Consider the following 14,746-nt stretch of genomic DNA (forward strand, 5'->3'; position numbering starts at 1 on the left):
GGTGTGGAGCGTGCAGAATAGCGAAGAATGCCTTTGCAACTCCCATTTTTCAAAGATCCAATCCGAAGCTAGCAACGGTTTCAAGGCACCCTTGAAGTCCCGCCGAAGAAAAACAAAGCACTGGGGAAAAAAACAAGTCTCACATTTAAAATAGAATTCTATTCATAACCATTTTTAATTTTCAGAAATATTACCGACGGTGTAATCTGTTTTATTCTCCTCCTCTCAGTAATCATTCAATTTTGACGGTGTTGTTTATCTATTGTGAGGGGAACTTGAAACCGCCCCCTTGCCCCATTTCCTCGGTTGTTTTTCTTCTTTCGCCTGTATTCTCCATGTTGTTGGAGTGAAAATTGAGGACTTCGCAGAGACAGGAAGGGGCCGTTCGGGAAATATACTAGTGATAAAGTAAACCGAGAGGCGCAGCAGAGGGAATCGCAACGACGAAAACATATCCAAGCGCCCTGCCCCTCCCATGTGTGGACAACAGAAGAAGCGAGGAATAAAGAAACATTGTTGCCTGTGAAATGTAGCCTCTTACAAATCCAACACAGACACACACGCATGACAGTTATCAAGGCAATCCTTTAGTAACTTGTCAACATAACCTAATGAAGGCTGCTTATCTCTGTTTGGGGAACGGATTGGATTTTGAGGGCTCTGTGCTTGTCAGATGGAAAGTTCTATCATCACGCAAGTGCAGAAAGAAGACATTCAATTGTCGCCGAAAACAGGTAGGATATGCTCCCGTTTCTATTGTTTGTTCTGATTAAACATGGGTTGATTTGATATGGAGAAGGTTCGTTAAGTTATGAAATATAAGGTTGATGTAAACATGTTTCCAGCACGTTCATTTGACAGTTCCAACGTCTCGGACACTGCGCGCGACATTCTAGAGCGCACTGCTCTTGACGGTCGGCTATGCAGCCTACTACACATTTGATTAATCTTGCATACACATAGGCTATATTAAATGTCTATATTATATTTCATGGTGTTTCAAACCCACACATGCAACTGATGCTGAACTTGGATTGATTTTCAGTTATTATGGAACACCTGTATAATTGGAAAGTGTTTACCCTCTGGTTCAAACACATTTTTGACAATGCGAGAGTAAAGGCTGTTTGAAAAACTGCATTACATTTGGTATGTAATCACGAACTCAAACCTGCAAAGGATATTAAAACAGTGTTTGTTAGCCAAATCAATATTTCTTACCTATTTACGCACATTATTGGACTTTCAAGACAATCAAATGATTCCGTTTTGTTGATGTTATGGTATTTATATGGATCAAAACAAGGTTATCTAATGCCATCTTACTAGACATTTAGGGATATGTCTATAGCTAATAATAATAATTTAATAAATTGACAGACTTATCTTTTCGCGCGTAAAATGGTAAACCAAACCAACCCAGCATTTAGCCTGCCCTGTGTTTATGATTTATGCTTTATGCTCTTATTTTCTAGTTGTTGTATGGCACCTTTCCATATTACTGTCACATCTGTCTAGAGCCATACACACAGCACAGCCATGTCTTGTTTTTGTTCGCAGGCTCAGCCTGGAGACAAATACATCAAGGCAGATCAATGCGCGCCAGTGTGGTACACTATCCGAATCTCATTCGAAAAATACCGCATATATCAAAGGCCTGTACGATACAATGTACGATATAAAGATTGGCAGGTGTATGTGTTTTTTTCCTTTGGCTGTTGGAAATTAAACCTAAAACGGTTGCTGATGAAAGATGACAAGCATAACCGTAGAAATGCCAGGTACCGCAGTCGGTGTTGACAGTGGTATGCACAAACACATGCCCTTCTCCCTCCTCCGCCCATTGTAAAGCGCGGTTTCAAAGATTCGTTGTTTTTATGCTTCTGGCACTTTGGTTTGAATTAAAGGATAGGCCTGATACTCTAATGGCACTGGGCCCTATAGTTTTGGGGGCCCCCAACCCCCCCCCCAAAATGCAGATAGTTTATAAACACGTCATAAACCATGGCAAAAAAAATCGAATTATAGGAAATTAGCAGTAAAACTGGCTAAATGTGTAGAATAGCGTGAGATTAGCTATAAAACTGCACATTTTTTCTCTCGAGACCTTTGGCAATATGTGTAGAATTCCAGGAAATTCGTTTTAAAAATGCTAAATTCTCTCGTCCTCATTGCAAAATGTGGAGAATAGTATGAGATTAGCTATAAAACTGCAAATAAAAATCTGCTCAGACCTTGCGGGCCTGCGAAACTGTGGTACGCCACTGTGTACTGACTGCTCTTTGATAGTGGTACAATACCAGATTATGTGTGATAGGATAAACCCTTCTGCTCCTATGTTTGCTCAGCAGAGAAAAATATTATAGATTATTATATATTGTTTTTTTTCCTTCTCTTTTATTAGAATATTGTTTTCATATATTCAGCTATAGGCTTTTCTACCCTTTAAAATGGCTTTGGACCCCTATGCTCAGAGGTTCTTTCCCCCCTTTTGGCACTAGCATGTTATGTTTATGTTGATGAAGGATATCCACATCATCAATCATTTTTACTATTACATGTACCCTGATTGGCAATATGCCTATACAGGTCAGTTCTAAACAATTTCGGTAACACTTTATTTGAACAGTACCTAAAATCCTTATAAGGACTTCATAACACACTCATAACTCCAAACATAACACATTCATAAGCAGTACATGGGCATTTCATAAATGCTTAGCTATGCTAACAACTACACAAATACTGCAAATTTCCCCTTGTAGTTGTTTGACAATTACATTTTAGAAATGCTAAAGCACTTCCATTATGAATCTGTCCTTATGTAGGTGTCCTTCAAATATTGTTACAACAAATATTTTATTTTATAGAGAAAATGTTGAAAATAGCACTGGGCCCTAGTGCTCCAGATGATAGCCTTATTTGGTAAAAGACCAAGTCCATATTATGGCAAGAACAGCTCAAATAAGCAAAGAGGAATTACTGTCCATCATTACTTTAAGACATGAAGGTCAGTCAATCCGGAAGACCCAGAGTTACCTCTGCTGCAGAGGATAAGTTCATTGGAGTTACCAGCCTCCGAAATTGCAGCCCAAATAAATGCTTCACAGACTTCAAGTAACAGACACATCTCAACATCAACTGTTCAGAGGAGACTGCGTGAATCAGGCCTTCATGGTTGAATTGCGGCAAAGAAACCACTACTAAAGGACACCAATAATAAGAAGAGACCTGCTTGGGCCAAGAAACAAGAGCAATGGACATTAGACCAGTGGAATTTTGTCCTTTGGTCTGATGAGTCCAAATTTGAGATTTTTATTTCCAACAGCCATGTCTTTGTGAGATGCAGAGCAGGTGAACGGATGATCTCTGCATGTGTGGTTCACACCGTGAAGCATGGAGGAGGAGGTGTAATGGTGTGGGGGTGCTTTGCTGGTGACACTGTCTGTGATTTATTTAGAATTCAAGGCACACTTAACCAGCATGGCTACCCCAGCATTCTGCAGCAATACGCCATCCCATCTGGTCTGTGCTTAGTGGTACTAGCATTTGTTTTTCAACAAGACAATGACCCAACACACCTCAACGCTGTGTAACGGCTATTTGACCAAGAAGGAGAGTGATGGAGTGTTGCATCGATGACCTGGCCTCCACAAACACCCGACCTCAACCCAATTGAGATGGTTTGGGATGAGTTGGACCATAGAGTGAAGGAAAAGCAGCCAGCATATGTGGCAACACCTTCACAACTGTTGGAAAAGCGTTCCAGGTGACTATCTCATGAATCTGGTTGAGAGAATGCCAAGAGTGTGCAAAGCTGTCATCAAGGCAAAGGGTGGCTACTTTTGAAAAATCTAAAATATATTTTGATTTGTTTAACACTTTTTTTGGTTACTACATGATTCTATATGTGTTATTTCACAGTTTTGATGTCTTCACTATTATTCTACAATGTAGAAAATAGTAAAAAATTAAGAAAAACCCCTTGAACGAGTCGGTGTTTCCAAACTTTTGACTGGTACTGTATATTAACATAGGTGCTATGCATATCCAAATCCAACCAAATAATAGATGCTAATTTCCCCCAGTAGTGGAACCTCTGTGAACTAGGACACATTTTTACAGTGACTGATCAAAGGGGGCTTGGAGCATTGAGGTGTGACTGACTTCGGCTTGCTCCGCTCCAGCCAGAGGTCTTGTTCCAGGAGAGTCAGTGAAATGGTTGGAATGTTTTCTGTCTGTGTTTTCTACAGCAGAAAGTACTGCCTGTGTCCCAAATGGCACCCTACTCCCTATGCACAACTTCTGACCAGTGCCACAGGGTCCTGGATACAAGTAATGCACTCAATAGGGAATAGGCTGCCATTTGAGAAGCAGTCACTGCCTAGTGAAGAGTGTGGGTTTTCCCGCCCTCTCTGTGATTATATAACATGTACCAGCCCCTTCCAGCAGCAGCAACCTCATTAAACCCAGAGTGTGTGTGTGCGTGTATGTGTGTGTGTATGCGTGTGTGTCCTTGCTCCCTTTCGTAAAGGGAGCAAGGAGTTCATTCTACGTTATGTACAGCAACGATGTCTCTCAAAATGGGGGAAATCCTTCTTACTTCTTCATGGGAAAAGAAATGTACAACATCCATTTCCCTCACTCCATCCATCTACTTGGCTTATAAGAACCTTCATTGCCATGTGAGAATGAGCATAATGTGTTTGTGAATATAATTTTCATATCACTCAGTTTGAATCAAAAGCTTGGTTATGTCACAGCTAATTTTCACACACATTAAAAGCATTCTTATTTTTGCCCTCATGACAGGCCAGGTGAGCAGGTCTTCTCCGAAGAAGCCTAGGAGTTGTAACCTCTTCAAAGCACTTTTCTGTTGCCTCAGAGGAGCACAGGCTGCCCCCAAACCACTGCCACCTTCCCAGGATGCATTGCTGGAGCCACAGGACAATGGGGACGTTGTCAAGGTAACATAATTTATTCCTCTCGGCATCACGGCAGCATTGTTGTTGTAATTATCCATATCAGAAATAGTGTATGGACTGTTGTTTGCCCTATTTCAACCAAGTATGGGACTTTTATGTAGCCTAAAAAGTGTCATTTTGCATTTTGTTTTGTTTGCAAAGCTTGTTTGGACACTTTAAGCAGAGTCTAAATTTTAACAAAATTGCCACAAAGTTTCACACATTTGTCTAGTTCGTTGTATGGAGGAGACCAAGGCGCAGCGTGATATGCATACATTCTTCTTTTAATGAAGAAAGAACACTGAACAAAATAACCGTGCCACTATACAAAACAAGTGCTGACAGGCAACTACACATAGACAAGAACCCACAAAACCAAAAGGAAAAATGGCAACCTAAATAGGATCCCCAATCAGAGACAACGATAAACAGCTGCCTCTGATTGGGAACCAATTCAGGCCATCATAGACATACAATTACCTAGACTTACAAAACCCATAGATATACAAAAAACCTAGACAAGACCAAACAAGCATACCCTCCCTCGTCACACCCTGACCTAACCAAAATAATAACGAAAACAGAGATAACTAAGGTCAGGGCGTGACAACATTATAATTTGCCATGTTAGCCTTTATTATAGGATATGATACTCTTGTGTGTACAACTAAGTGTTTTTTTGTCAAACCTTTTTATTTTACCACTGTCAAGTGCCTCATCACATGTTCTAACTACTCCAGCGTAATTGCAGGAAAGGCATAAAATAACTACTTCGGAAATTGATAGCTTTCCTCTGTTGAGCAATACCTATTGTCCCGTGAGAATGTGTGGGATTATTGCCCGTGGATGTTATAACAGCATGTTGCAATATGGAGTAGCTGCTGCACCTGTTGTGAACATCTTGAACACCACCATGACGGTTGGCGGCTACAGAGTTTTTAGGTCTGTTCACATAGATCTCCTACGATAAGACAGCTGAGTGAATTGCAATCCACTAAGGCAAAACAGAGGTGCAGAGGGCCTACAAAGAGTGGATCATGTGATGTGCATGTCAGTTCATGTGGGAGACATAAGATATGTTAGAGATGTACAGTATTTAGTACCCGGTGTGTCGTAACCGATGTGTACAGAAGCATGAAAAGGTGTTGTTGCCCACTGGCCACTTGTGAGGCTGTCAGGTGTAGATGGGCGTTAGCGCCATGTAACCAGGGGCTAATGAGCTTCATGTTTGTTCACATTATCTAGTGTCCTCCAGGCAGCACAGAAGCAGTGAGGCAGCAGTATCTGTTGTGAGGCCTGGGTATTGTTTGCGTCTCTGAATTGAATCTGATGTAACATGTATATGTACAGTATAGACCCTATAGCCTATCAAGTCCATCTTGCCCACAGGTGTTACACTGCGACACTGTTATTATAGTGCAGTTGCATTGGTTGGTGGAAATCTATAAATGTCATTTGATTTTTAATGGTAGTAGAGTGAGGAAGTGTTGATGAAGCATAAAGCCAGCCTAATAAAACGGGCAAGATGTGTTGTTGTCCCCAATGAGTGCTCTGTACAGATACAGTAGTGACCTTGGTCTGTACTCTTGTCTCCTCCACCACAGCTCTCATCTGGACCCAGCCTGCTGCCGGAGATGATACCTCAGGACCAGGGGAAGATATGTGTGGTCATAGACCTGGATGAAACACTGGTGCATAGCTCATTCAAGGTAGCTACTGACCTTTATTTAACTCTCACTGTAACTACTGCTGTTGTCAACTCACTGTTAAAGGGTTTTGTATGGGTATTTGTTTCAACAGTCGTTAAGAGGAAATATCATAAAGTTAATCATGTTTTTCTTTGTTGTATGTACACTACCGTTAAAACGTTTGGGGTCATTTAGAAATATCCTTGTTTTTGAAAGAAAAGCAATTTTTTTTTTGTCCATTAAAATAACATCAAATTGATCACAAATACAGTGTAGACATTGTTAATGTTGTAAATGACTTTTGTAGCTGGAAACGGCAGATTTTTTTAAATGGAATATCTACATGGGGTACATTATCAGAAACCATCACTTCTGTGTTCCAATGGCACGTTGTGTTAGCTAATCCAAGTTTATCATTTTAAAAGACTAATTGATCATTAGAAAACCCTTTTGCAATTATGTTGGCACTGCTGAAAACTGTTGTTCTGATTAAAGAAGCAATAAAACTGGCCTTCTTTAGACTAGTTGAGTATCTAGAGCATCAGCATTTGTGGGTTCGATTACAGGCTCAAAATGGCCAGAAACAAAGAACTTTCTTATGAAACTTGTTCGGAGAAATTAAGGTTATTCCATGCGAGAACTTTCCAAGAAACTGAAGATCTGGTACAACGCTGTGTACTACTCCCTTCACAGAACAGCGCAAACTGGCTCTAACCAGAATAGAAAGAGGAGTGTGAGGCCCCTGTGCACAACTGAGCAAGAGGACAAGTATATTAGAGTGTCTAGTTTGAGAAACAGACGACTCACAAGTCCTCAACTGGCAGCTTCATTAAAAAGTACCCACAAAACACCAGTCTCAACGTCAACAGTGAAGAGGCGACTCTGGGATGCTGAGTTACAAAGAAAAATACATATCTCAGACTGGCCAATAAAAAGAAAATATTAAGATGGGCAAGAGAACACAGACACTGGACAGAGGAACTGTGCCCAGAAGGCCAGCATCCCGGAGTCGCCTCTTCACTGTTGACGTTGAGACTGGTGTTTTGCGGGTACTTTTTAATGAAGCTGTTCGTTGAGGACTTGTGAGTCTTCTGTTTCTCAAACTAGACACTAATGTACTTGTCCTCTTGCTCAGTTGTGCACAGGGGCCTCACACTCCTCTTTCTATTCTGGTTAGAGCCAGTTTGCGCTGTTCTGTGAAGGGAGTAGTACACAGCGTTGTACCAGATCTTCAGTTTCTTGGCAATTTCTCTCATGGAATAGCCTTCATTTCTCCGAACAAGAATAGACTGACGAGTTTCAGAAGAAAGTTCTTTGTTTCTAGCCATTTTGAGCCTGTAAATCGAACCCACAAATACTGATGCTCTAGATACTCAACTAGTCTAAAGAAGGCCAGTTTTGTTGCTTCTTTAATCAGAACAACAGTTTTCAGATGTGCTAACATAATTGCAAAAGGGTTTTCTAATGATAAATATCCTTTTAAAATTATAAACTTAGATTAGCTAACACAACATGCCATTGGAACACAGGAGTGACGGTTGCTGATAATGGGCCTCTGTACGCCTATGTAAATATTTCATAAAAACATCAGCCGTTTCCACCTACAATAGTCATTTACAACATTAACAATGTCTACACTGTATTCCTGATCAATTTGATGTTATTTGAACATGGACATTTCTAAGTGACTCCAAATTTTTGAACAATTGTGTATATTATATTTATGTGGTTATTATAGTCCAGGTCTTAGTGATTTTATCTTATGTAATTGCATTAGAATGTTCAACGGCTCCCTCTGTGTTCTTTCCTTAGCCTATTAGCAATGCAGACTTCATAGTGCCTGTGGAGATTGAGGGGACCACACACCAGGTAAAATATATGAACTAAATGCAGTATGTGTGCGCTTGTCGAGTCGGGTAGCTTGGCGTTCATGTACTGTATGTTGATGTGTTCAGAGTTCAGTGTTTGCTGAGCTTAAAATAGGATGTGTTTTTAGGACAGATGAGGTTTGTTATGGGCGCTATGAGCCCTCTAGTGGACAGATGTGAGGTTGACTGGGAAAGGAAGTGTAAGCGTAAAAAAAAAGAAGAAGGAAGTTATTTCAGCATAGTTAGTTCACTTTTCATAAATAAGAGCACACAATTTTAGAGCACACTTTTAGAGAAAATGTGGAACAGAATTCACTCATCAATGCACTGCCCCGGGGATAATAATTCAACACTGTGTTGTGTCCTTTGCATGCAGAACTTCATGCAAAAAATGCATATGCAAAAAATGCATATGCACAACTGCGCATGTGAGTACTGTCGTTTGGTTCGGGATTCTTCACCATGGGCCTCTGCCTGGTTCAAGTAATCCAGGATAGGCTGGTTAACACATGCACGGCCTGTTCTTGATTACTTGTTTCAGGAACTGTCCACCAGCAACTGGTAATGGACACAATGACAACAAGAATTTCATGTAATGTGGAACAAATATAAGTATGACTACAGAGGAAGAGTGAATATTATAATAATAATAATAAAATACTCGGTTACTATGTCATTTCAAAGCAATTAGTAAAGTAATAAAGAATGTTGTTACTGTAGTAATTATAGTGTTGTTACATAGCTAGGTATAAGGGCAACACAATGCAAAGTGTTACAAAACATTAATGCCAGGTGTTTGTTTCAGGTATACGTGCTGAAGAGGCCGTATGTGGATGAGTTCCTACAGCGAATGGGAGAGCTGTTTGAGTGTATTCTGTTTACTGCCAGTCTTGCCAAGGTAAGCTAAAAAAAAACAAACAAAAAACATTTTGATGTTATGACATTTCCCTATGATTCTTCTTGAGAAGATTACTCTTCATTTTGAAAACTAGTTTAGGAAGTCTTACACGTTTTTTCTCTTTCCCAACCCTCTGTAGCCTTTTCCCCGTGTGTTAGATGACCTTTGTAGTGCCAAAACCTGCTTTGTGAATTTACATATAAAGGAGCTAGCATACATTTTCAATGTAACGTGTAGTTACTTTTGTGGTCAACTATATTGGCACCCTTGCACAATTCTATATATTTTTTTTAAATAAGTTTGAAATAGAAAAAAAATTGGTGTTCACACTTCAAAGTAAAAACAAAATGGCCTGGACTTAAATATAAAGAATTTATTTGGTTGGAGGCAATTTATTCTCATTTATTGTGTTATTTATCTCACCTGTGGGAAGTTACATATTTTTAATTTCTTTAACCTTTATTCAACTAGGCAAGCCAATTAAGAACAAATTCTTGTTTACAATGATGGCCTACCCCGGCCAAACTCTAACCCAGATGACGCTGGGCCAATTGTGCGCCGCCCTATGGGACTCCCAATCACGGCCGGTTGTGATACAGCCTGGAATCAAACCACGGTCTGTAGTGACTCCTCAAGCACTGAGATGCAGTGCCTTAGACTGCTGCGCCACTCGGGAGCCCAAAAGTTAAAGGTGCATACAGGGTAAAAATAGCCATTCAACCAGTTTTGAAAAGAGAAAATGGAACATTCAGCTCCATTTTAAAGTGCAAGGGTGCCCGAATATTTGACCGCAATTGTACATTATTAGTAGCTTGGGTAAACTTTGGTGACACCTTACCCCCTACTCTCCATTCCCCTCTCCCCCCATTTCCTTGCCCTCCCCTAGTATGCAGACCCAGTGACTGACCTGTTGGATCAGTGTGGGGTGTTCCGGGCGCGGCTGTTCCGGGAGTCCTGTGTGTTCCATCAGGGTTTCTATGTCAAAGACCTCAGCCTACTGGGCAGAGAGCTCCATAAGACCCTCATCTTGGACAACTCTCCTGCTTCATACATCTTCCACCCTGAGAATGCTGTGAGTTTGGGTTTCATTCAACTTCTTTCAACTCAACTGTGACCGCTTTATGGATTCAAACTGATAATTAACATGATTTTATTTCACATTTTACTGCATTCTATTCTATTCACTTTTTAAAGGTTTAACCTTATATTCCACTTAAAATAACTGTCCAGTGTTCCCAGATTTCCATGTAATATGACCTCTTATTAATTACAATATGAGTGAAATAGTTTTTCTTAAAAATAATTGTAATAAAGTAGGTTAAAAAGCAGCTTTTCTGTGGAATGGTGTGGGCGTATAACCGTCATAAAAAATATTCAGGCGAGTAGGATGACATCATCCTCTATGAGGAAATGGCAAGCATTTTTTAAACGGTCTGTTTTGAGATGTTAGTGTTTTCACTTCCATTTATCCTTTGGCCACATACAGAGCATTTGGAAAGTATTCAGACCCCTTCCCTTTTCCACATTTTGTTACGTTACAGCCTTATTCTCAAATGGATTACATTTATTTTTTTGGTCATCAATCTACACACAATACCTATAATGACAAAGCGAAAACAGGTTTTTCAAAATGTTTGCAAATTTATTACAAATTTAAAAAAAGATTACAAATAAAAAAACATAAATACTTTATTTACATAAGTATTCAGACCCTTTGCTATGAGACTCGAAATTGAGCTCAGGTGCATCCTGTTTCCATTTATCGTCCTTGAGATGTTTCTACAACTTGATTGGAATGCACCGGTGGTAAATTCAATTGATTGGACATGACTTGGAAAGGCAAACACCTGTCTATATAAGGTCCCACAGTTATAAGGTCCCAAGCCATGAGATCAAAGGAATTTTCTATAGAGCTTCGAGACAGGATTGTGTCGAGGCACAGATCTGGGGAAGGGTACTAAAACATTTCTGCAGCGTTGGAGGTCCCCAAGAACACAGTGACCTCCGTCATTCTTAAATGGAAAAAGTTTGGAACCACGAAGACTCTTCCTAGGGGTGGCCGCCCGGCCAAACTACGCAATCGGGCGTAGTTTGAAAGGCCTTGGTCAGGTGATGAAGAACCTGATGGTCGCTCTGACAGAGCTTCAGAAGTCCTCTGTGGAGATGGGAGAACCTTCCAAAAGGACAACCATCTCTGCAGCGCTCTACCAATCAGGCCTTTATGGTAGAGTGGCCAGACGGCAGCCACTCCTCAGTAAAAGGCACATGACAGCCCACATAGAGTTTGGCCTGAATGCTAAGCTCCACGTCTGGAGGAAACCTGGAACCATCCCTATAGTGAAGCATGGTGGTGGCAACATCATGCTGTGGGGATGTTTTTCAGCACCAGGGACTGGGAGACTAGTCAGATTTGAGGAAATATGATGAGTATGATGAGTATAATGAGGAAAAATTTGAGGAAAAAGTACAGAAAGATCCTTGATGAAACCCTGCTCTACAGCGCTCAGACTGGGGTGAAGGTTCACCTTCCAACAGGACAACAACCCTAAGCACACAGCCAAGACAACACAGGAGTGGCTTCGGGACAAGTCTCTGAATGTCCTTGAGTGGCCCAGCCAGAGCCCGGACTTGAACATCTCTGGAGAGACCTGAAAATAGCTGTGCAGCGACACTCCCCATCCAACCTGACAGAGCTTGAGAGGATCTGCAGAGAAGAATGGGAGAATGTCGCCAAATACAGGTGTGCCAAGCTTGTAGCGTCATACCCAAGAAGACTTGAGGCTGTAATTACTGCCAAAGGTGCTTCAACAAAGTACTGAGTAAAGGGTCTGAATTGAATTTAGCGCAGGTGTTTTTAAAAAAATACATTTTCAAAAAAACAAAACTGTTTTTGCTTTGTCATTATGGGGTATTGTGTGTAGATTAATGAGGGGGAAAAACAATTTAATACATTTTTGAAAAAGGCTGTAACGTAACAAAATGTGGAAAAAGTCAAGGGGTCTGAATACTTTCCGAATGCGCTGCATGAGTACAGGATGAGTCAACAACATTATTATTTGGGTTTGAGTTAACAGAATATGAACTTAAGATTTAGCACAGATATATACATTCTGATATATACAACAAGAATATACAATTTGTCAATACCCTAACACTGCAAACAAAGCATTAGTAAGTGAGTGAATGGTTTCTCTGTTGCCCCCTCAGGTTCCTGTGGTGTCCTGGTTTGATGATGTGGAGGATTCGGAGCTGCTCCACCTGCTGCCGGTGTTTGAAGACCTGAGTCAGGCTGAAGACATCTACATCAGACTGGGGGAGCTAAGAGTGCCATGATGGAGACGGGAGAGGACCCTGCTCTCACTGCCAGACTAGCCAGCACCTGGCCCAGAACATACGCACCAACATAGAAATAGAAAAATAACATTCTATTCATATAACATTGTATTTGTATGCTCACCAGCCAGAGACACATGCAGTGTATTTGTTTCAGACGAGCACTTCATGACATTCTAAGGCCTTTACTCTGAGCATCTGTCTGTCTGTCAATCACTGTCTGACAACTCTGAGCCAAAATACCGTAGAGTACTGCAATCACTCCAAATGAATATGAATAAAGTGTTGTTGTTTTTTTGCCAAACCAGAGGCCTGAATGGCCTGATCTAACTCAGGACACTAGTATCATTGTGCCTTATTTCTTCTTCTTAACAAACACAAAAACCAAGCAGCTCAAACTGTTTTAATGATTTGTTTTCTTCTTCCAATCTCAACATGCAATCCTCTTCTGTAAATCATGATGGACTACAGTGCTACTTGTTATACGGGTGGGTCACAATCATATCCAGAATGCCAACAGAATGTATTCTTTACATTTTCCTGGATATATGACCAGTCAGCATATGCTCATGTACTATACGGTTAATGGATGTTTAAGTATGTAAATATTTGTATTATTTACTGTAAAATGGACAACAAAGAAAAATGCCTCTCCAATAAGTACTAAATACATTTGTAAGTAAATAATTTTGAAGAGCTTCAAATATTAGCAACATTATATATATTTTTTTATGATTAACATACAACGATGTTATAAAGTTTTATAAAGCTCTTTGAGTTTGTCATTTGGGACAAACTTCTTTAATCTGGTCACTTGAATGCCAACACACTGGATGGCATGGTTGTAGGCTGCTCAGCAGAAGTACAGAATAGTGTCGCTCTTGGTCCAGTCTTTTAACACATTTATTTTTCTGTTTTTCTTGTAATACTAAATGACAGAAGTTGCACTATTTGTTTTGATAAGTAAGACTGCTTCAAGAAGTGACAACTGCATTTCCAATTCAGTCAGATATATGCACCCTTATGCCATGCTGAATGTGGTCAAATACTGTATTAACAAAACTATATGGAATTGTGGTACTCCCAATGCTGAATTAGTATTTTATTTTTTACAATTTGTGTTCATTTTCCGTCATTATTTGCCCACTGCAAATGAGGTTATCAAAACAACAATATTCAAAACCTCTGCCAAATTAGAATTTTTGGCTAGTATTTTTGGATTGTGTGAAGTTAATCACATATTTTCCTCCAAACTGTGCCTTTCAAACATTACTCCTCGAATCATCGTAGATGATACCAACGACATTGTGTTATCAAAAAACAATAATCAAAATTCAGGGGGTTTGTGTTAAATGTTAAATAGGTAAATGTTAAAACAAGTAAATGTTTGTTACTGTAGTATATTGCCATTCCACAAATAATGATGGAAACCAGGATTATTTTATGTGGGTACAATCAAGTTGTTTATATAATGTTTTATGTCCGTTTTTATTGTGTACATTGATCACTTAAGATATTTGAATGAATGTTTACCAATCCTAATGATTAACCAAAGATATCTGGTTGTTGATATTGTGTAGATTTAGTTGTTCTCATTGACATTGTTGGTAATTAAACAAAATAAAGCTACATGTAAATTGTAAATCATGAACACACATTTAGGCCTATACATTGTTGTTCAGTGTAAGATGGGTCATACTTTCCAATAGGGCGCCAGGTAGTCTAGCGGCGAAGAGCGTTGGGCTCGTAACCGAAAGGAATCACTGAGCATACTAGGTGAAAAATCTGTCGATGTGCCTTGAGCAAGGCACTTAACCCGGAATTGCTCCTGTAAATCACTCTGGATAAAAACAAATGTTAGGCCTACACTATAGCTTTTGGCAAGAAATAAGTGTATATTGGACGCAAACTGGGCAAAAGTTGCCAAAATAAAGTTGGATTGTATTTCCTTGTCTATTTGTGTTTTTTTTTGTAGAGATTGTGAAATGTTTTGTA

The 14,746-nt window shown here is 39.9% G+C and overlaps 1 protein-coding gene across 1 annotated transcript; it reads left to right on the plus strand.

The window, feature by feature from the left end:
* The first annotated feature begins 109 nt into the window (after positions 1-109).
* On the plus strand, positions 110-14,695 carry LOC110492020 (carboxy-terminal domain RNA polymerase II polypeptide A small phosphatase 2). Its single transcript, XM_021565974.2, has 7 exons — positions 110-734; positions 4,813-4,967; positions 6,569-6,673; positions 8,465-8,521; positions 9,326-9,418; positions 10,305-10,490; positions 12,626-14,695. Exons 1-7 carry the CDS (start codon positions 674-676, stop codon positions 12,749-12,751), a joined length of 783 nt encoding a protein of 260 aa, XP_021421649.1. The 5' UTR covers positions 110-673; the 3' UTR covers positions 12,752-14,695.
* Positions 14,696-14,746: the final 51 nt, after the last annotated feature.

The sequence above is a fragment of the Oncorhynchus mykiss genome, chromosome 16, assembly GCF_013265735.2.
Source record: "Oncorhynchus mykiss isolate Arlee chromosome 16, USDA_OmykA_1.1, whole genome shotgun sequence".
NCBI classification, from domain to species: Eukaryota; Metazoa; Chordata; class Actinopteri; order Salmoniformes; family Salmonidae; genus Oncorhynchus; species Oncorhynchus mykiss.

Excerpts from the sequence above, each read along its gene's own strand:
- LOC110492020 (XM_021565974.2), top strand. The coding sequence starts at position 674 with ATGGAAAGTTCTATCATCACGCAAGTGCAGAAAGAAGACATTCAATTG. Across the intron at positions 735-4,812 it reads TCAATTGTCGCCGAAAACAG|GCCAGGTGAGCAGGTCTTCT; the intron begins GTAGGATATGCT and ends CCCTCATGACAG. Across the intron at positions 6,674-8,464 it reads TGGTGCATAGCTCATTCAAG|CCTATTAGCAATGCAGACTT; the intron begins GTAGCTACTGAC and ends TTCTTTCCTTAG.